This window comes from Canis lupus, chromosome 25 (genome assembly GCF_048164855.1).
Source record: "Canis lupus baileyi chromosome 25, mCanLup2.hap1, whole genome shotgun sequence".
Lineage (NCBI taxonomy): Eukaryota > Metazoa > Chordata > Mammalia > Carnivora > Canidae > Canis > Canis lupus.
The window spans coordinates 3,262,812-3,286,126 of record NC_132862.1 but is presented as its reverse complement, the minus strand read 5'-3'; the positions used below and the strand labels follow the sequence as shown (position 1 = coordinate 3,286,126).

At 40.5% G+C, this 23,315-nt stretch overlaps 1 protein-coding gene across 5 annotated transcripts in view; it reads left to right on the top strand.

Annotated features, from left to right (window-relative positions):
- The window catches only part of SCN8A (sodium voltage-gated channel alpha subunit 8), a 178,593-nt gene that overhangs the window by 65,685 nt on the left and 89,593 nt on the right, over nucleotides 1-23,315 (top strand). For 4 of the 5 annotated variants that reach the window (XM_072797858.1, XM_072797855.1, XM_072797857.1 and 1 more), the window contains exons 3-6: nucleotides 13,580-13,699; nucleotides 15,639-15,727; nucleotides 16,374-16,502; nucleotides 18,300-18,391. In XM_072797858.1, the coding sequence (XP_072653959.1) occupies nucleotides 13,580-13,699; nucleotides 15,639-15,727; nucleotides 16,374-16,502; nucleotides 18,300-18,391 (430 nt within the window). Of the gene's footprint in view, nucleotides 1-13,579; nucleotides 13,700-15,638; nucleotides 15,728-16,373; nucleotides 16,503-18,051; nucleotides 18,144-18,299; nucleotides 18,392-23,315 lie in introns of all 5 variants that reach the window. The other variant, XM_072797859.1, reaches the window with a different exon arrangement.

The following is a 23,315-nucleotide window of genomic DNA, read 5'->3' as shown; positions in this document are numbered from 1 at the left end:
TCTTATGGCTGGATGAGCTAAAGAGTGGAAACCTAGCAGAAAGTTGTATACAGTTATAGGTTAGTTGTATAGTTCGTATGGCAAGTATCATTTTTTCATGTCTAAGAGATTCATTCATATATTCAGTACCCATGCATGAATTCTCTACCTTGTGCCAGATGGGCATCATATTCTATATTCTGCTTGCTAAACTGAGAGATAGCAGCTGGATGCTATAGCCCTGCCTTTAATAAAGGGATCTCAGAGTCCAGTGAGAGGTACATATGTATACACAAAAATGACAACACTACATGAACTGCCCTAATCAAAGTAAGTGCTGAGTGGAGACACACAGGAAGGAAGGATAATTCTGTTTCAGAGATTTGAATGAGCTATCTGCAGAGAGGAGGAGAGGAGGTGATAGTTGAATGGACCTTAACGTATTAAAATATGGTAAAAAAAAAAAAAATCACCTGTTGGAAAAGGGAAGAAAGAGTAGTTTGGGTATAAAGACCGGCACTAGGAAAGGCAGAGAAGCATGGGGAAGACTGGATTGTTTCAAGCAGTGAATTTAGCTGTGATGAGAGCATGGAGTGTGGTTTGCCAAGACAGGATCCAAAGGTGGAGAGGCAGCTTGGAACCCAATGTGTGCGTACTAAGCTGTGTTTATTTTCTCCCACCTCCAGAGTTCTCACGTCTGGCATAAGCTCTGAGGCCCATCTTGAGCCAGTGCAGCCATACAGGTGTCTCCTAGTGACTCTGAATACTTGGTTTACCTTATCCTACTGACTCATGCCAAGTGTGTGAATACTAACATGAACAGTAGCCCTCGGGTTTCCTTATGGACATCCCATGTTGGGAGCCAAAGAGCAGGAGTGGCAGTAGTCTGTGTTGGGCACGACAGCATCAGAATCCCATTCATTGAAGGTTTGTTCTATGCCAAGCACTGTAGTAAGCACTTTTGGTGAATCTTCATTTAATTCTCATAATCTGATAAAGTAGGTACTATTAGTCATTATCTCTATCAGTAAGAAAACTGTGTCTTAGCAATAAGTTGACAAAGATCATGACAGCTAATAAGCAATGGAGCTGTGTCTTGAATCCAGGTCTTTGTGGCCTCAGAGCCTCTATAGAAACCACTCTGCTCGGTGCTTTCTAAGAGAGAGGAGAGCAAGAATATAGAATATTCTGGAATGTGAATACAGTGATTAGAGGAGTTGATATGCTTTACTTAACGATTGTGCATTTTGCTTTGCCCTAGAGCAGCTACAGTCTGTGTACCCTAAGAGGGTAAAAGGGAAGGAGATCAAGGGCAAGTTCATATTGAAGGGCAGTGAGGAGTGGCCATGTAGGAGGTTCAGAGCTGCCCGGCTCTAGGGAGCGGCGTGATGCTGGCTCAGCACGGAAGCAGCTGTGCAGTGCCTCAGTTCTGTCGGGAATGGCTTCCTGTGACCCGGATGTGGGCAGAAAGGGCGTCAGCTGCCCCAGATGTGGGTTGGAGGGCATGAGGTTACAGGGTCAAACCAAATGAGAAAGCGTATGCAGAAGCACCTGGCAAACAATAAAGCCACAGGTAGATGTGGCATCAGCAGCACCTTCCTCCAGCTTCACTTGGGAAAAAGACCATAACCGTAACCAGCTACTATGATCTCTGACGCATATGTAAGGGTTTTCCTTTTGCCAGACTTACAGGTATTAAGTCAGAAAGATTTCCTTCACTGACCCAAGGATTGGGGGATTGGAGTGGATGACCTGGTGTAAACAGTATTCAGGATCAGAGCCCAGGAGACCTGGGCCCTAGTAGCTCTCAGCTCTGTAGTGTGAGTGTGAGCAGAGGTCTCTGTGCTTGGTTTCTTGCCTGTAGAGTGAGGAGTTAGATTTTTTGAAGCTTTTTAAAAATCACCTTATGATGTGAAGAGCATAGGCTTTGACGTTAGGCTGCCTCAGCTCAATTCTAAGTTTTGCCACTTAATAAATAACTTTGTGGTTTTAAGAAAGTACTTGACCTTTCTACTTCAATTTCATCATCTATAAAATAGTACCTACCTACCTCCTGGAGTGGTTGCCATGAGACAGGTACTGTATCGGCATCTTAGTAGGGTAGGGTGTTGGCCACACAGTAAATACTTCATGCTCAATGTTATTCCTCAGATAGGCTCATAGATACAATTGTTAATGACCAACAGCAATAAAAACATAAATATGGGACTTAGAGGTCTCTCTTGCCCGATCCTCTGTGTAGTGGAATAGAGACTTAGAAGAAGAGGGCTCTGTATATTCATAGAGCTACCTGGGTGGCTCAGTTGATTAAGCATCCAACTCTTGATCTCAGCTCAGGTCTTGATCTCAGGGTTGTAAGTTCAAGCCCCGTGTTTGTGGAGCCTACTTAAAAAGAAATAATATAACAAAGAAATAAAATAATATTTGTAGTTCAAATAGAAGTACAAGCCTAAAGGAAAAGAATTTGTCCATGTTTCATGTCCTGCTTTAGTTCAATGTTTCTAAAAGGCAGCTTAGGACCAGGATACAGGTACTGAAGAAATTCAGGCCAGTTGTGCCTTTGCTAGAGCCTTTCCTGAGGCCCATGGGACTATAATTGCGATTTCACTTGAGGGACCCACTAAGCAGATTAGCATTAAGAAAGGCATCTGGACTCTTCAACATGGTGTAGTCGTTTTGACAGTGCAGGTCATTTATTCCCCAACAGCTTCCTAGTCTGAAGTAGAATCTGTTTAGATTCAGTATTAGATTTTCCTTTATTAAAATAGGGGAATTTTGAAAGGACATTGATCTGTTGCCTACTATATTGGCTCCGTAGATCATTACTCAGAAGTGAATGCCAAGTTGCTATTGGTGGGTGGAGAGCAGGCTGCTGCTGTTGTCCCTGCTGTAGCTACTCTGCAGATCAGCTGTATTTGTATTACTATTGGATAGAAGGCTGTGCATGCACAATCTAAAACCAATAGGTAGAGAAGATTTGCCCCTAGTAAAAGTCCCCCAAATTAACCATTTATAATTAGGTGGGAAAGAGCTAACAACTATTATAAGTTAAATTGGCCAGTTGCCTCGTTCAGAAGAGGTACATAGGTCTGAGAGAATAAGATACATATAGGAGGTCGAGGCAGGCAAGAACTTAAGGCTAGAGAAGTCAGCTAAAAACAAGAGGGTCAAAAAAAATTTTTTTTAAAAATAAAAATAAAAACAAGAGGGTCGGGGCAGTCCTAGAGATCAGAACAGTTAAGATCCGGTAGCCAGACTCCAGAGACAGTCATAAGTCAGTGTCAATAACAGCTCTAGCCAGCGAGACTCAAAGCATATTGGTTCCCAGCTGCCCTCTTGTAGATTGGCTCGCTCCCTGGGTCCCTCCGTGTCATCCGGTACCTGCGGCGTACCTTGCCCTGGGGGAGATGATGACCCCGCAAGGAAAGGGAGAACTTGGTTGAGGGGAGAGCCACTCTCCTGGGCCATGTGTCCACAGCAAACCAGGGGCTGGAGAAGAAACCTTTCTCCAAGAAGCTTTCTAGTCTGTAATATATTCCACCCCTGCACTGAGTACCCTTCTACGTAATGTCCTTTCATATTTTGTGCGCCCTTTATTATTTAAATCTATACTTTTTGTATGATTAAAAAAGTGAATCCAGTCCTGGGCAGAGGGTGATAAAATGCCATTAAATTGACTGCAATACTTTGGTACCTGCGTACATTTACTGTACTGCATTTGCAGCATGCTAGGATTTTTTTTAATGTGCTTGTACCTGGCCATGCACAATGTCCCTTCCCCTTATGGTAGACCCTGAAGAGAATACATCTTACCCTGAATTCCAGTGGCAAAGCTCCTCCATCCTGTGATCCAGGCCCCACATTGCTAATTAGAAATGAAATGCCTGTGCTTTTCAGAAGGTTCATTTTATGCCGGCATGACATATTTATTAATACTCCGTGCCATAACTCGTTAAGAGCTGTTCCACTGCTCTTAATGGGCCTTGTGCTCAAACGCATTCAATGGCTGTTATAAACTGATATTTCCCCTTGGGCAGTAAACCACAATTCAATTTCAATTTTCCTTTTAACTCATTTACTTCACAAAGATCTAATTTAAGACAGATTAGGTAAAATATTATTGGACTTCATGGACACCAAGTGATTCTTGCTTAAGACATATTCTTGTAAGAATCCAGAGCTTGAGGTCCTTCCCATTCTTCCTGGGTTTTGAAGAATCCAGTGTTGAACAAGGGATAAATCTCCTCTTCTGGATTCTTATCGGCAGGTTAATGATGATTACTGAGATTTTATTAGCCATGCATATGGCTTTAAAATACTTTATAAATTTTTTGGGCAGCCCCGGTGGCACAGCGGTTTAGCGCCGCCTGCAGCCCAGGGTGTGATCCTGGAGACCCTGGATCAAGTCCCACATCAGGCTCTCTGTATGATGCCTGCTTCTCCCTCTGCCTGTATCTCTGCCTCTCTCTCTCTCTGTCTCTATGAATAAATACAAAATCTAAAAAAAAAAAAAATACTTTATAAATTTTTTAAAGTTAGCCCATCACCGGTCATCCCGATTTATTCTCTCCCTCCTGTTCACCGTTCTACTGAGAATGGGGCATAGAAGCAGGGGAGACAGGGCAGAGGAAAGCAGCCCGTGGTACAGATCTGCCCTGGGACCTCTCCATGCTGCCCCCTGCCACATACGTATAGTTTTCAGGGTGGTATCAAATGCTGTTGACCGTGAACCTGATGGAGTATCACATGAAGGAGCAAAATAACCAATCCATGAGAATCCTACCAAGATGTAATGTGAAAGAATAAATAATAATAGGCTTTCTCCTCCAAAGTAGGGCTTGCTGCTTTGTTGCACTTAATCTTGGACGCTTCTGCATATCTTCTAAATCATAGAATCACAGATGTCAGAGCAGGAAAGGGCCTGGGCACGCCCATCAGGCAGCCCTCTCTCTCATTTTTTAGATGAGGAAAATGAGATCCAGAGAGAGGCCGTGGCTCGCCCGGGCCGTACAGCTAGGAAGAGGCCAGCGAAGCAGGAGAACCCAAGTGTTTTAAGATGGGTGTTTCGAAACCCCACTGTTTTAGTGACATGGAAGATGAGCTGGTGGTTCCCAAATCCTTGTGAGCAGGGATTCCTCTGCAGCTTATTGAAGCCCGAATCTCTGGGGTAGGACTTGTGAATCTGCATTAAAAAAAAAAAAAAAAAAAAAAAAAAGCTACTCAGATAACTCCTATGCAGCCAATCTGGCCTTGGCCCGGAACTGGTATTAGCATGTCAGAGTCCAACCAGCTGTGCCCCATGGGTCACATCGTCTCTGCCATTTGTTGTTGTATGGCCCATGAGTTCAGAAGGGTTTGTACGCTTTTAAATGATGATAGAAAAGTCAAAGGAAGAATAAGATTTTGTGATGTGTGAAAATTATATGAAATTTAAATTTCCTTGTCTGTAAAGTTTTATTGGAACATAGACACTCCCATATGTTTACGTGTTGTCTCTGGTTGCTTTTGCACCACAGCGGCAGGGTTGAGTTGGCTGTATGGCCTACAGAGCCTACTATGTGGCTCTTTACAAAAGAAATTTGCTGACCCCTGATAGATACTATGCTATTTGACACGTAAGTAAGCACTGCAAATACCAGCTTCAAAAGGAAGATTCCTAAGCTTCGAGTACTTGTGTTAGTCCAAGCACCATCTTGTGTTATACTAAAGATGTAGTTAGGAAGAACTGCATATAAATTAAGCATATGTAAATCTAATTATTTTAATAATAAAGTATGTTTTATTATAAGTCTGCTACTGGAAGTATGGAGGATTCCTCTTCACTGCAGGCAGTTTATTTCTCTTTAAATAAAAAAAGATACCTTCTTTTTATACTTGATGGAGATCTAGGATGTAAATATTTAGAAAGGAGTGCTGATAAACTATTTTTACCCCATGTGCAGTATTCAATACCTAAATTAATTATGAAATTTCTACTTTACACATAAAACATTCTTAAAGCCTTTATACCTATAAAACTATAGGTTTTTAAAAAAGATTTTATTTATTTATTCATGAGAGACAGAGAGAGGCAGAGACACAGGCAGGGGGAGAAGCAGGCTTCACGCAGGGAGCCTGACATGAGACTCGATCTCGGGACTCCAGGACCACGCCCTGGGCCGAAGGCAGGGGCTAAACCGCTGAGCCACTCAGGGATCCCAAAACCATAGTTTTTAAACTCACCAAAGATCCCTACTTTCCTTGGCAACTCATTGCTTACTAATCCAGAATCCTAGCTGCCTCCTGGTTTTTCCTCAACCAAGAATAATTGTTACAGTTTCTTTATGTCTTCCTTTTCTTTTGCCTCTCCTCCTTGCCCCTCACCTCAGACATAGGAGTATTTGTTCATTAACTGGGCAACGGATAGTTATTACTGTGTAGACACTGACCCTATGGTGGGAAGTACCTTCAGTGGTACCTCTAGACCTGTCTTTCCACCATGATCAAACTAAAAGATAAGAGAAATGGAGCACGCAGGGTACATTATTTTTAAAAGTCTTGTTACCTGTCTTCTTCTAAGGCAGGTGGGTGATTTTGTAAAGGCCTGGCCTGGTGGATTTTAGATCCTGGGACATGGGCCAGTGCTTCTTTCATTGCTGCTTAGGCTTTTATGTAGTGTACCCCAGGGGCTTGAATTTCTCATTCACCAGAGAATCCATCCCCCATACCAGTTTCATTCTCTGCCAGATTGCCACTAAACTGCCTCTCAACCTGGCACAGCAGAAGCTGTAAAGAGGCTCTAAACTTGGCATAATATACTGCTCTTTGCTGCATGACCTTTGATAGGTGGCGTCCCTCTCCTGTGCTTTTGTAAAATGCACAGAGGATAATAATCCCTCCTTCACCCATACTTCACGGAAATATGAGGTTGAATGAGGAGATATTTAAAAGGCTTGGCATTTTCATAGAGGGAGTTGCTATGGAAACCTAGAGGCGTACAAGTACTTCAGAGAGGGGGTTTCGGGAAAGTCCCAGGGTCTTCGTTTCTTTGAGTAACCAAAACATGGAAGACCCAGCCTTTGAACCTGTTTGAGCTTAACCCTAGGTCTACTGGTTCCTCTTGCTTTTAGGATTCAGCTTTCCTTCAGTCTGCCCTGCCAGAGACAGTACCCTCTAGTAACAGGAAAAACATTATCACAATACAGTCTCAAACACTAGGGATGGGGAATTGAGCATTTCCAGAATGTATGTAGCTCAGCACCAGCGCTGCTTTTCTACTGCGAGAAAAAGACATGACTGCCAGATTAGGAAAGGAAAGACTAGAAGAGGACAGGAAAGGATTTAAAAAAAAAAAATCTGTCTGCAGCTGTTTATTGGGAGTACATGGCATGGGTTGAATCTTATTGGAACTGTGGGAAGAAATATGAGATTCCTGCCCTCTGAGAGTGTAGAATCTAGTTGTGGAGGTAACTGATGGGGTAGAGAGAGGGTAAAAAAAAAAAAAAAAAAAAAAAAAAAAAAGACTTAGAGTGGAAAGAAAAGCACAAAACCCAAGTATAAATAGGAGTTCAGAAAAGGGGGGCGCCTGGGTGGCTCAGTGGTTGAGCATCTACCTTTGGCTCAGGACATGATCCTGGAGGCCCAGGATCAAGTCCAATATCGGGCTCCCTGCATGGAGCCTGCTTCTCCCTCTGCCTGTGTCTCTGCCTCTCTCTCTGTGTCTATCATGAAGAAATAAATAAAATCTTTTAAAAAAAGAAGAGTTCAGAAATGAGAGAGCTCAGACTAATTGGGAATATTTCATTAAAAAGTGGGACCTCGGACCAATTTAAAAATCGTGCTTCCTCTGTGGGGAGAGGGGATATGTTTGAAGAGCATGCAGGAAGGAGCAGCATCGGCACAGCGTTCTCTCTTCAGCAACTGATGGGTATATAGATGTTGGCAGTATCATTCTTTAGACATTTTTATGTCTTATGCTTAGATTTTTTTCTGTTTTGTTGCTGTGGTGTTTGCTTTTTACTGAGGTATCACTCACAAGCTAGACTGTTCACCATTTTAAAGTGCTCAGTTCATTGGTGTTTTGTTCATGAGTTGTGCATTTGTCATCACTATCTAATTCCAGAACATTCTCGTCATTCCAGAGAGACCCCTTATCAGTGACTCCCCATTCTCCTCTCCATCCAGCCATAGGCAATGACTAACCAACTTTCTGTCATAGATCTGCCTATTCTGGGCATTTCTTGTAATGTTCATAGAATCCTATGGTATGTGTGACCTTTTGTGTCTGAATTCTTTTAAAGATTTTCAAGGTTTATCCATGTTGTGATATATATAAGCCTCCATTTTTCTTTTTCTTTCTTTTCTTTTTTCTTTTCTTTCTTTTCTTTTTCTTTTCTTTCCTTCCTTCCCTCCCTCCTTCCTTCCTTCCTTCCTTCCTTCCTTCCTTCCTTCCTTCCTTCCTTCCTTCCTTCCTTCCTTCCTTTCTCTCTCCCTCCCTCCCTCCCTCCCTCCCTCCCTCTTTCTTTCTTTCTTTCTTTCTTTCTTTCTTTCTTTCTTTCTTTCTTTCTTTCTTTCTTTCTTTCTTTCTGGGCCCAGATATCTTTAGTTCTCAAAAAGTTCCTCAAATCATTTTTTAAAAGATTTTATTTATTCATGAGAATACACAGAGAGGAGAGAGAGAGGCAGAGACACAGGCAGAAGGAGAAGCAGGCTCCACGCAGGGAGCCTGACGTAGGACTTGATCCCACATCTCCAGGATCAGGTCCTGGGCTGAAGGTGGTGCTAAACCACTGAGCCACCCAGGCTGCCCACCCTCAAATCATTCTGAAGTTCAAAATGGAACTTTTGGAAAAAAAATAAAAACTAAAAGGAACCACTTTTGGATATTACTTTTCTTAATTCTATTATTTGACTTGGAATAAAGCTGATTTTTAAAAATTTATCAATAACACCTTACTGGGCACTCTTCAGATAATAATGTATATATTTTTATTGTGCTAAAGTATATGTAACATAAAATTTACCGTTTTAGCCATTTTTAAGTACACAATTCAGTGATACTAAATATCATGTTGTACAACCATCACCACTATCTGTTTCTGGAGCTTTTTCATCTTCCCAAAGGGAGACTTATACCCATTTAACAGTCTCTCCATTCCCCCTCCTCTAGCACCTGGTAAACTCCATTCTACTTTCTACCTCTATGAATCTACCTATTCCAGGTTCCTCCTAGAAGTGAAACTTATATATCTGTCCTTTTGTGTCTGCCTTATTTCACTTAGAACGGTGTCTTCAAGGTTCATCTGTATTGTAACATATAAATGGATCTCATTCCTTTTAAAGACTGAATAATATCGCATTATATAGTTAGACCACATTTTGTTTAATCATCCATCATTGATGGACATTTCGAGTTGTTTCTGCTTTTGCAGTATTTTGAATAATGCTTCTGTATGAACCTTCGTGTATGAGTTTTTGTGTGAATACCTGTTTTCAGCTCTCCTGGGCATATACCTGGGAGTGGAATTGCTGGGTCCCATGGCAGCTCTGTGTTTAACTTTTGAAGAACTGCCAAATTGTTTTCCAAAGTGGCTGCACCATTTTACAGTCTGCCAGTAATATGTGAGTGTTCAAATTTCTCTACATCATTGCCAACGCTTGTTCTTTTCCATGGGTTGTTTTTTTTTTTCATTATGATCATCCTGGTAGGTGTGAAGTGCTGTCTCATTGTAGTTTTATTTGTATTTCCTTAATGACTAATGATGTTGAACATCTTTTCATGTGCCTAGTGTTTGTTTGTCTATCTGCTTTGTAGAAATGTCTATTTTAAAATTGGATTATTTGTCTTTTTACTGTTGAGTTCTAAGACTCCTTTTCTAGTCTCAATGCTAAGACCCTTCTTAGATTTACAGTTTGCAAATATTTTTTTCCCATTCTGTGGGGTTTTTTTTTTTTTGACCTTTTAGATAGTGTCATTTGTTGTAAAAAATTTTTTAATTTGATGAAATCCAATTTATCTTTTTAATTTGGTTGCTTGTGCTTTTAGGTGTCACAAGTATGACACCATTGCCTAATCCAAAGATGTGAAGATTAACACTTATGTTTCCTTCCAAGAGTTTTAGATTTTAGCTCTTACATTTAGGTCTTTGATCCATTTTGAATTAATTTTTGTATAAGGTATGAAGTAGAGGTCTGATCCATTCTTTTGCATGTGGTCGTCCCACCACTGATTATTAAAGGCTACTCTTTCCCCTTTGAATTGTCTTGGCACCTTTGTCAAAAATCAATTTATGTAGTTGTATGGGTTTATTTCTGAATTCTCAGTTCTGTTCTATTGATAGATATGGTTATCCTTATGCTAATAACACAATCTTGATTACTATAGCTTTGTAGTAAGCTTTGAAACAATAAAGTGTGAGTCCTTGAATTTTTTATTTTTTGAAATTGTTTTGGCTCTTTTGGTTCCCTTGCATTTCTATACGAATTGAACGTGCATTTTTCAATTTGTTAATTTTTGCCCAAAAAGGCAGTTGAAATTTTGATTGACATTGCTTTGAATTTGTAGATTAGTTGGGGGAGTATTGCCATCTTAACAACATTACATCTTCTGATCCTTGAGACCACTAGTTAAGGTCTTCTTTAATTTCTTTTAATGATGTAGTTTTCAGTGTATATTTCTTTTATTACATTTGTTCCTAAATATTTTGTTCTTTTGGATCCTCTTATAAACGGAGTTGTTTTTTTAATTTCCTAATTTTGGGATTGTTTATTGCTACTGTATAGAAATACAACAGATTTTTATATGTTGATCTTGCATCTTGAAACCATGCTCAACTTGTTTATGAGCTCTAATAGTTTTGTTTATATGTATTCCTTACAGTTTTCCATATATAAGATTATTTGATCTGCAAATAGAAATAGTTTTACTTGTTTAATTGCCTTGCCTAGAACATCCAGTACAGTGTTGAATAAAACTGGTGAGAGGGACATCCTTGTCTTGTTCCTAATCTTAAGAAGAAGGCTTCAGTCTTATCATTAAATGTGATGTTAGCTATAAATTTTTCATAATGCTCTTTATCAGGTTAAGGAAGTTCCCTTCTATTTTTAGTTTGTTGGATTTTTTTTTTATATATAAAAGATTACTGGACTTGTAGAATGCTTTTTCTGCATCTGTTAAAATGATCAAGTGGTTATTGCCTTTATTTTATTAATAGGTTGTATTACATTGATTGATTTCCACATATTAAACCATCTTTACATTTCGGGGATAAATCCCACTTGATCATGTCATATAATTCTTTTTATACGCTGCTGGATTCAGTTTGCTGGTATTTTGTTGAAGCTTTTGTGTCTATATTCATTGTGTCTATATTCAGGGATATTATAGTGGGTTTTTTCTCTTGTGATATCTTTCTCTGCTTTTTTTTTTTTTTTAAGATTTTATTTATTTATTGGGCAGCCCCGGTGGCTCAGTGGTTTAGCACCTGCCTGCAGCCCAGGGTGTGAGCCCGGGGTCCCGGGATCGAGTCCCATGTCAGGCTCCCTGAATGGAGCCTGCTTCTCCCTCTGCCTGTGTCTCTGCCTCTCTCTCTCTGTGTGTGTCTCTCATGAATAAATAACTAAAATCTTTTAAAAAAAGAGGCACGCACAGAGGCAGAGACACAGGCAGAGGGAGGAGCAGGCTCTATGCACGGAGCCTGATGTGGGACTCGATCCCGGGTCTCCAGGATCAGGCCCTGGGCTGAAGGTGGTGCTAAACCGCTGAGCCGCCCAGGCTGCCCCTTTCTCTGCTTTTGTATCACGGCAATACTGGCCTTACAAAATGAGTTGGAAAGTGTGTCCTCTTCTATTTTTTGGAAGAGTTTGCAAAGGATTGGTATTAATTCTTTAAACATTTGGTAGAATTCATCAGTGAAGCCATATGGTCCTGGGCTTTTCTTTGTGGGGGTTCATTTTTTTTAATGCAAGGTGCAGGAGAGTATTTATAGTACAATCCCATCTGAGAGAAAGAGAGTCTTTTCAAGGCTATATCTGTGTGCTTGTATTTACACAAGAAGGTTCTGAAAAGATGTAAAAAAAAAAAGATATATAAGCAGCAAAGGTTTTCTTTGGGTAACGAGATAGAACTTAAGTCTTCTGTGTCTTATATATAATTACAAGAATGTATTGCTTTACATTTTTTTAAAAAGCCTACTTAAAATGGCTGACATTTGACCACTTGCTCTTCTATCCGCACAGTAAGGAACTAGTGCTGTGTACTTGCCACTGGCCATATCTCCTTAGGAGCTCAGTCTCCTAGGCCCCTACATCTCCAGCTTCATAATCCTTTGTACCCCTTCTCTGTTTCTCCTCCATCAACACTGAACTACCTGTCCACTCCCTGAGAACGACCCACAGTATGTGCTACTGTGCCTCTGTACATTCTATGTTATTCCCTTTCCCTGCCCAGCCTTCACCCTTTATCTGCCAGTTCTTCCCCTTGTATCCTTGGAACCCCTTCCAAGTATTAGTTACCTTTCCTTTGTGAACACCTTTCAGCTCATTCCCTACCCAAGGGGAAAAAACTCTCCCTCCCGCTGCCTCTCATACATCACACGTTTCTGTTATTGAACTTTGTATTTACCCTGCATCATAATTACTAGTTTACATATATATCTTCCCTAAAAGTACAATTTTATCCGATTTTGTAACCCAGAGTTTAGCACAAAATAGATGCCCAGAAGTACTTTGATTGAATTGAATTCATAAGACAAGAAAAGACATTCTGGGTAGGATGAGCAATGTAAGCAAAGGCCAAAGTTATAAGTTACTATAACATGTACTATTTGGCAAGACAGGAAGATTCATGGTGGGAAATACGGTTTAATGATTTTGGCAAGGCTGATCATGGAGACTCTTAAAAGTCAGAGTAGACTTGATAGGAAAATATTGGTGGGATGAAGAGTTCTTCTCACTAACTTCATGTCTTTGCTCAATTCTTTCTTCTCAGTAGGCTTACCCTGACCACCTCCTTTAAAACAGGCACCTCTCCATTGTCCCATCCATTGACCCCAACACTCTATGTCTCCCCTTCCCTCATCTTCCTCCTTTTCTCATAGCACTTACCACATTGTGTATCATTTACTTATTCGTTACATTTCTTTTATTTGTTGTCTGTCTTCCCCATTAGAATATAAGCTTCCTGCACCATGGTAGCCTTGTTCCCTGCTGTTTCCTAAGCACGGAGAACATTGCCTGAAACATAGTAGGGACGTAGTAGGAAACATTTGTTGAGTGAACGAATCCTAAATTAATGAACTTCGGTATCTTGTCCCAAGCTGGCAGAGGATGCCCTAGGTATAATTCATATGGCTTGTTTCTGAAAGAAAGAAAGAAGTTTACAGAAATGTACAAAACTGCTAAGACGGCGCCCACTGTGTATTATGTATATAATCTGGGGCAGGGGAGGGAGGGAGGAGAAAGAGAGTTACGGTGCCTTAAGGTCTCTTGCCTTAGAAACCAAATTGGGAAGTCAAAATTATAAGTACATTTGGTAATATAGGTTATTTCTTGCCTTTAAAAATGTTGCTGTGTGTGGTGTAATTCCCATGCTTTAACAATTTCTCTTTTTCTTTCTCCACAGACCTTTGTAGTATTAAACAGAGGGAAAACTCTCTTCAGATTTAGTGCCACGCCTGCCTTGTACATTTTAAGTCCTTTTAACCTGATAAGAAGAATAGCTATTAAAATTTTGATACATTCATATCCTTTTCTACAAATGTGGAGTGATTGCAGCACTTGCATGGTCACTGGTACATGTTTCTGAACTTTGACAACTGAGTTATATATTAAATATTTTATCAGTAGTGTAGTTGACTATCCCACCAGTCAGAAGTTTGAGTGAACTTACGCCAGATCCTGAGCTGAGCTTCAGCAAATTCTTTTTTTCCTATAGAATGCTATCATGGAAATCTGGAATTTTGTTAGTATTGTGAAGAGAGACAAATTAACCTGTACCTGAAGTCTTTTTAAAGTGCTCAACATTCACTAATTTTTCGTCTTGAGGCAAACAATTCAGTTCTTTAATGCAAATCCAGTATTGGAATTTTTGGAAGGCTACTTCTTGAGTACAAAGGGTTGAATGAATGCTTTAGAGATCTCCTTGAATATTTCTGATTTCTTGAGCAGTGAGTATGGAAAGTGTCTGAGATGGTTTCTCAGATTAAATGGCCTCCTTGCTGTAGAAGTTTACATCTAGACTGTAACCTTGACATGAGTCTTTTCTGGTATCTTTACTCCCCTTAAACAGAACATGACAATTTATTCATGTGGCCTAACTTGTATATCTTATTAATATAGGAGAGCATATGACAGATGAAAAATTATGTGATGAGTTTAGCAACTTTGCATAGTGACTTTAAATTTTATGGTTGGTATTTAATTTGTCAGTACCTAGTCCCTTGCTCCAAAGGATATTGTATTCTCTAAGTAGGAAGAGAAAACTGGCAGGTGCAATTTGGTAAATTGGTTTGTGAAGCTTTTGCCACATTTTAACTCTAAGAATTTAGCAGCCCAATTTTGTTTAGTTTATAAGTAACATAGTTCTGAAATCTAAAGGTTTATAAGGAATAAATAATTCAGTGGATTTCTTCCCCTTTTGTTGGATTAGAAGACAGTGCCTTTTTCTCTTCTAACCAGAACGTATTCTTATTCCTGGAAGAAAAATCCAGGTCTAAGAAGTATTTTTTCTTTTAAAAACTCCATTAGTAGAGTGAAGATTGTGAATGCCATTAGCAAGGGAGGGTGAATTAGCAATAAATAAGTTTTGGCTTCTGTGCTTCTTAAAGTGACAGTTTGAGTTTGAGTAACCCACAAACTCAACTCAAAGGAGTTTCTTTTTTCTCAGTAGTCAAGAACAGAAAGGACTGAGAAAAATCTTAGGTGAAACTAAAAAGGCAACAAAATAGCTTGCTATCCATAAACATTCCTGGGCATTTCCAGAGTGATCAGATAAATCTATCCCATTATCTAATTCTTAAGACTAGGGTGGTACAGATGTCCTTGAAATCCTTACCCAACCAGCCATGACTGGTTTCCCCAATTGTTCACGTGCCACCCATAGCAGCTGTTGCCTTGCCCGCTAACGACAATTTGGCCCTTTGGAGAACTAGGGAAAAAAGTGAACTGTTATGTTCTCCATCTGAAACTAACACCTAACATTGTGTGCCAAATATACCTCAATTTAAAAAAAACATTGCATGTGGATTTTCTAATAAGTAGTTATACAAAATAAGATAATTAACAATAAATGAGTACTGAATAATATAGGTTAGATTTAATATATTTTTTCTGGTTACTATGTATAAAGGTATTTAGAGGTTTATTCCATAGCTGAGGCTAAACTGGCAAGAGAGGGGACTGTTTTATCCAAAAGGAGTAGAGCAGTGACAGCCCTTATGAAAGAAAGAGAGTGGCTGTCCTGCTGTGTCCACCACAGTTCTCCGGTCAGGTGTGGATACATATGGTGGCAGTCTGTGTTCCTGGGCGCTTTCATTATCACCTCACCATTTCCTGGTCTTCTGTGTCTTGTCTCCTTCCAGGTTACTGATTTAATTCTCATGATACCCAATATGAAATATGTTTGCTTTCTCAGGAAGACAACAGGCCAGATTTTGTATTTTCTCCCTTGACTCTTTTCTACAGTATTTAGCATGATCATTATGTGCACTATTTTGACCAACTGTGTATTCATGACTTTTAGTAACCCTCCTGAATGGTCGAAGAATGTGGAGTAAGTAGCTCGTTTACTTATTTGTCTGCTTGCTTGTTTTAAAGATTTTTTTACTCACCGAATCTTGCTTTTATACAGTTTATCCATCAAGGAAGAAAAATGGTTTTTCCCACTCTTTACTTCACAGAGAGGGGGTGAGGATCCATGTGGAATTTAGGAAATATCCTTAGAAGTCAACTCTAGAAAGAGAAAGTGCACTCTGGAAGTTACTGCCCTTCACCTCCACCCTTTCCTGTGCTGGCCAGTGCCTTTGACTTGCTGCCCCAGGGCCATGTTGTGCCCTCAGTTAGTCCCTCATGGCACTGCCTTCTCCAACAGGAGGTTTCCTTTATTTTTATTTTTATTTTTATTTTTTTACTTGTCTAAAGTTAAAAAATAGCTCTGGGGTCTCCTCACCTGGTTTCAAAATGATCACCTGCTAGATGGCACCCAGTACAACATTCCAAAGTTCTTGGTTTTATGTTTCGGTAAGTTTCCTTCAAAGCATCCCTTTCTCTTCCTGCCTTCCTTTCTTCTGCATTGGCTGTGCCTGTTCTGTTTAGTCTCTATTACTTGAAACCATATTTTAGGCCCTATTATCTTAAAAGATTCATTTAAAGTTTCTGTCTGTTCAGAAATTACCTCAAGCTCTCCATTTCTTTGACAGGTACACATTCACAGGGATTTATACATTTGAATCACTAGTGAAAATCATTGCAAGAGGTTTCTGCATAGATGGCTTTACCTTTTTACGGGATCCATGGAACTGGCTAGATTTCAGTGTCATCATGATGGCGTAAGTTGTCTGCTTACTTTATTGATGCTCTGGGTGTGATTATAGATGGGTGGTTGTATGCCTGGTTGTGTTTGTAAGTGTGCGTTTGTGGCCAGTTACAAGAGGAATTATTGGGTAGCCATATAAGGTCAAATGTGCTCATGCCTGTGATTCTTGCTTATGAGGGTGTCATGCACTTCACACCAATGATAGCATGTTTATATGGGAGAAGGTAAGCCAAGGCTTTACAGCTAGGGAAGAAAGTAGCAAGTGATTTTCCATTGACATGCTCTCATATTTTCTTCCCCCTTTTAACACTGACCAACGTCTGCACGCTTATCACCATGGGCCCTTGGTGAAGACTGGAAATTTTTTAGGTGTGAATTTTAAGCTGAAAATCAGTTTCCTGGGTATGTTATATCTCATGCCATTTCATGAGGCTGCCCCAGATGTTGCAGACTTGAGAGCACATTTTAGAGTTAAAAAATGAGCTAAGGCATCCAAACTGGCCACTTCCAAGGAAGTCCTGACCAGAACTTCAAACTATTGCAAGAAAAGAGTATAAGTCCACATTACCATGCTAGCTGCTCTTGGTAATTTGTGTTGTTTTAACGATAAGCATGTATCTCTTTGGGAAACCTAACTAATGGTAGAAGAGTTATGGCAGACTTTATTATTTGTATTTTCAGGTGGGGAAGCACTTTGTGGTATGGTAGGCAGTAAGAGTGTTGTATAGATTGTGTGTGTGCATGCAGATGTGTAAGAGATTGAGTACGTTTGTGTATATATACGGGTCTGAGCATCAGAAAGATGTATTTCAGCTGTAAAATGTGAATGAAAGAATGATACGCATTGAATATTTGAAACTGAAACTTTGACTTTCTGTTATATTAAGGCAATTTCTAGTTTTCCAACATTATGAATACACACTGGTGTTCATTTAAAATTTAAGTGTCCTTGCTGGGCACAGAGCTGGTGATAAAATGGGCACTTAACACACTATTTGCTTTGATCCCATGATCATGAGCCCTGCTTTTGTATGTCACAGGTACTTCATCTCTAGGTGTGACTGCAAAGATATGCCTACAACTCTTGGATAAGTCATATATAGACATTTAGGCATTTTTGCCATTGTCAACTAGGGAGTTATTTAATGTAAACTTGTTTTTATGGGGCTTCTGCTGCAGAAATTTGCCTCCTTTTTCCTAAGAAATTGTTCACAAAGCTTGGGAACATAAGCCTTTGATACCTCCTGGCCTTCCTTTTTACAAAAAATAATGAATGGACCGAGAGTAGTCATTCTGATTGGGATCTGCACAGCACGATGCTGATTAAGAGAGTAAGCCCTCGGAACCTCCTGGTTGTATCAGTTCTTTCAAATATTCTTTTGACTTCTCCTTGCCCAATTGAAAACAAAAATGTGTTCTTTAAATGTTTATATTTTGAAATTTTCTTTTTCAACAACAAAGCAAATGAAATCATAGCTTGTATATAAGACCCTTTCTTCCCCCCATTGTCAAACCCTCGCCCAATGGTACCATTACAAGTTAACTTTGGTTTGATTCTGCAGGTATATAACAGAGTTTGTAAACCTAGGCAATGTTTCAGCTCTACGCACTTTCAGGGTACTGAGGGCTTTGAAAACTATTTCGGTAATCCCAGGTAAGATGGCCCGGGGTTGGTGTTAGGTGTTGGGTTAGGGCCCTGACGTGACGTATTGTACTTTTTGTTTTGTTGTGCTTTTGTTTTTTTCCTTCGGTGTTTGTGTTTGTGTTTGTGTTTGTCATTTGTGTCTGTGTGTGACCTCCCTTACTACAGATATGTGACAGAGTTTGTGGACCTGGGCAATGTCTCAGCGCTGAGAACATTCAGGGTTCTCCGAGCTTTGAAAACTATCTCTGTAATTCCAGGTGAGAAAATTTACACACAAAACTGACTGCCTCATCTTCTCTTTCCCTGCCATTCATTTTGTCCACCACATTCGAAACTGGCATTAGCACACTTGATATGGCCTTGCATTCCGCATGTTTTTCCTCAGAGACGTTCTCTGGAATGGCCCTTTGGTCGTAAGGCAGTTTCAGTGACAGCGCTTGCCAGGCATGCAGCCCCCATTCCATCCATGCTTTGAAAAAGCACGTGCTTAAAATTCACTTGGATCTTCCAGTATCTGAAAAAAAAATTGTCACGAAGCTAGCTGTCTCTTTGAACATAAATCATTTGCTTTCTGGCCTCATGGAATTACAGTAACTTAACATTCCCCATCATCCCATTGCTTGTGATCTCTAGGCTTCCTGTCGCATGGTTTGCTGATGGGATGTTATTCAATGAACTACACTTTTATTGTTATTGTGTTAATGGAATTATTTAACCACAGAAGAGACCTACCCTGTTAACTAGTCCAGTATTAGAGCCAAATTGGAGAGCCTTGGAGTTAGTGAAATGAACTTTAGTAATCACTATCACATCCTATTGCTGTCTGTTTCACTGGAGTAAGAACCAGTAGATATCTACCGTGTATATATTCAGAGGCCATTCTCAAACACAAATCCCAATGACAGCTTGTGCAGATGCCGTTAAAAACAGTCAAAGGTAAGATAACATCCATACATCTGAATGTACGGGCAAGCAAAAAGGACAAACCTTGAGAAATAAAAGGAATCAATCAATGGGTGGTTGAGAAGTAGCTAATCGACAATCTTTTTATAACTTTTGCCTTTTTCTTTTTGGTCCTGGTTGACCTAGCCCATTCATTGGTTCTTAACCCTTTGGATCCTTTTGAGAATCAGGGAAAAGTTCCCAGACCCTGCTGAAACCCTCTGTGGACCCCAACTTGAGATCCTTAATTTAATTTAAATCCTTACTTCTAGGTAGTGCTTAACTAAAGGCTGTTTTTTTCTAAAGGCTGGTCTTGAAATCTAGAAGGAAAGATATTTTAGTTAGTCTTGCGGGCCTGAGGTATGTATACTGGCAGTAATGTCGCAGAAATCAAGACTGTGGTTGTGGACTGGACTTTGGTTGCATTCAGGGGCTCTCAGGGAAGATTCTCAGGGGACCAAGCTTTCCACTGCAGTTTTGTAGAAACAGGGACATGAAGAACAGAGGCATCCTGTTCCTCGTGTCACGTGGCTCTTGTGGCTGACTCAGAAATGTTCCTCTTTTCCCCTTTTCAACTTTATCTAAATATCAGACACAGAGAGAGGGAAGCACAAAGGTAGAGTGCTGGAGAAGGCTGACTTGGAATGTGGCTTTCTGAGAACCTCAAGGAAGGTAAACCTCAGTTTCTCCATTTACAAATCTGGGCTGTGAAGTGGGCCAGTCAATTTGAGCCCTACTAAAAATGAATTCCTTTATTGTTAGCAGTGGGAGCTTTCTCCCTATCAACTAGAGCCTGGGTGTCAGTTGGAGTATTATCTTCTCGGCAAAAAAAACTACAACCCTGACTTACCAAGATTCAGTTCCTAGCCATTTTTAAATCTGTTTGACAAAAAGTGAAGCTCATTCTCCAGGCAGCCTCATGCAGCTCATTGATGGTGGCTTAACCCTTAGGCAGGCCTTGTCTTATTTCTTCAAGCATCTGGAACACCAAATCCTTACTTTCATTTTTCCTCTACTCTCTATCGTCTCTGGCCTCTTTTAAATAGGATCCCATGTTTTCTGCTCACTTCCCCCAACATACTCTGCAAGGCATCTGTCTCTTTATGTTCTTGTGATCTCAAAACTTCTCTTCCAGAATTAAATTGGAAAGCTGCGTTCTGTTCACTAACTAGGGCAGCAGATGCTATCTCTGGTCTAGCTCTTAGCTTCTGTCTCTGCTGTATGGATAGCTTCTGACCACAGCATTTCTGCTAGGTAACTCTTGGCTGGCATCACATTATTTATCTTTACTATTAATCTATCTATCGATAAATATATTTATAAACACATAGAATTCCATAAATGATTTTACTGTAGCAATTACTATCATAAAGAAGAAACCTAAACCCAAAGGAAGGGTTTGTATCAAGACTTAGACCTCAACTTCATAATTTGTTTTTTTTTTTTTAAAGATTTTATTTATTTATGCATAGACACAGAGAGAGAGAGGCAGAGACACAGACAGAAGGAGAAGCAGGCTCCATGCAGAGAGCCCGATGTGGGCCTCGATCCCGGGTCTCCAGGATCACACCCCAGGCTGCAGGCGGCGCCAAACCGCTGCGCCACCGGGGCTGCCCTCAACTTCATAATTTGAAACAGATTCCTGCTTCCTGTTTCTAGAAGCATTCCTATTGGAGTTGGCTTTACTTTTGTTTCTGTTTTTTTTAAAGATTTTATTTATTTATTCCTGAGAGACACACAGACAGAGAAGCAGAGACACAGGCAGAGGGAGAAGCAAGCTCCCCACAAGGAGCTCAATGTAGGACTCAATCCCGGATCCCAGGATCAGGACCTGAGTTGAAGGCAGACCCTCAACCGCTGAGCCATCCAGGTGCCCCTGGAGCTGGCTTTGTGAAGTTGATTGGGATGGAAAATAACTTTGAGGGGTAATAAAGCCAGTAATAGATCTCTGTCAATGATTGGTATAATTGATCCTTGAATTAAAGTGTGACTTTTTATGCTAAGTCCTTTTGCTCCTCATAATCCTTATAGAGGACTATTGCCCTACTCCTACCTGCCTGTTACCCAGGTCTCCTTTCAGGGTGAGAGCACTGTTATATGAGTCACTAGACCTGGTGCCATCTCTTGATTGGAAATCTCAGTCATTCTGACTCGATTGTAGAGCCAGGCCTCAGTCCCCTCTTAGTGAAAGCCATTGTTTTGCATACCAAGTTTACTCATGGATCAGTGCAGTGGAATTGGTACTCTCTTTGCCTTTGCCTGTTCCCAGTTTGGTTGTGGGCTTTTGCTGAAGCTGCCAGAAACAGAAGTGAGAGCAACCACAGAACTGACATGGGGCTGCAAGATCCCACAAAGCCTTCAGCAACTTTCAGGAGAGTTTTCCTTTCCCAGAGAACTCACACACTCACCTGGGCTGGTGCTGCCCTCCCTCTTAGCACCTTTGGGAGATGTTCTTAATGTATCATGATGGTCAGGACTCCCAGAAGATGGGATTGTGCAGTGCATCAGTCAGCTCTAGCCTTTTGGATGAGAGGTGCTTTGATTTAAAGCCTTCCAGTGGCTTAGAAAAGACCAAACCCACATTCTGACCCTTTTTATTTGCTAACTGAAGACCTAGATATGCATCACACATGGTTTCCCTTTTGCTTCAGAGGCCTTGGCTTGAAGAACAATGCATACAAACTGCAGTTGCAGGAAAAGACCCTTTCTACATTTTCTTTGGTCCAGAATTCAGTGGATTCAACTTGACATTGAAGTATTCTGTTTAGAAATTCATGTCTTAAACTTTGTTTTCAGGGCGCGTGGGTGGCTTAGTCGGTTGATCGCCTGACTCTTGGTTTCGGCTCAGGTTGTGGTCTCGGAGTGGTGGGATCCAGCCCAGTGTGGGCTCTGTGCTCAGCACGGAGTCTGCCTGTGCCTCTCCCTCTGCTCCTCCCCCCTCTCTTTCTCTGTCTCTGTCACTCTCTCTCTCTAAAATAAATAAAATCTTTAAACAAACAAAAACTACGTTTTTACTTTATATTCATTTGGGGCCCGGATATAAAAATGAGCTGAGTGACTTTGTCAGAAGTTTCATTTTCTGCATGTTTGAACCACGTGCCTCAGGACTGACATCCCCAAAGAAAGGGCAGAAATCTCAAAGCAGGAATCTGAGGTTTTTCCTATTGAGTAGCATTTCATGGTGTAAACAAAACCATTTGGGACAGCCTCATTTGCCAGTTGCTTCTCATTTCTATCACCATTTCAGTGACTCCCAAAAAGCCCTGCTTCTCTGTTTGCCAACAGTAGTTTAATATCATTTTGCTTTCTTTAGAGTTGTAATTTTTAAATTATTTTTCTCATTGATTTTTTTATTTCTGTGCTTTCATTTCAATTACTTTCTCTCCTTACCTGTGGTATCAGATAAAAAGCAGGAAAAATGATGGGCCCTTCCTTCTTCCCACCCCACAAAGAAAGCACTTTCTTTAGATGTATGCAGTATGAGTATGGCAATCTCTGCTGCACAATGAAGGGGGATAGAAAGTGTTTTCAGACTATATGTAGACCCCTTATTTCCTTTATAATATTCTAGTTCTTAATCCAATTGTTTTTGTATTTCTCCTTTTCCCATTGCTTCTCAGAAAAGATAACAAGTTTAACACAGGAGTCCTGAGTGGGGAAAACCCTGGAGTCTCACGGGATCCCACTGAACTACCTTTGGAAGCTAGTTTGAATTTCGCTCAGACTTTGTGATATAAATCTGATCTTGAGTAGATAAATCTACTGCCTCCAAATTTCTCCCAAATTATTTTTGATCTAAAGAACCTTCACAGGGCAGCCCAGGTGGCTCAGCGGTTTAGCGCCACCTTCAGCCCTGGGCATGACCCTGGAGACCCGGGATCGAGTCCCGCGTCGGGCTTCCTGCATAGAGCCTGCTTCTTCCTCTGCCTATGTCTCTGCCTCTCTCTCTCTCTCTCTTTCCGTGTGTGTCTCTCATGAATAAATGAATAAAATCTTAAAAAAAAAGACATTTATGGATAAATTGGAATGAACATGAAAAATAAAATAAAGAACGTTCACAAATATCATTGTGAGGCTGGAACCTGGGGCAGGAAAACTGACCTGGCACAGCTTTACCCTAGGGCTTGTCTGAACCAAACCAGATTTTGGGAATTAGGGAATTCTATTTCCCTGGGGTGAGAACTGCTCATTACTGCTCTTGAGACCTATTCCAATGTTAATTTTGTAGAATTAGCTCAT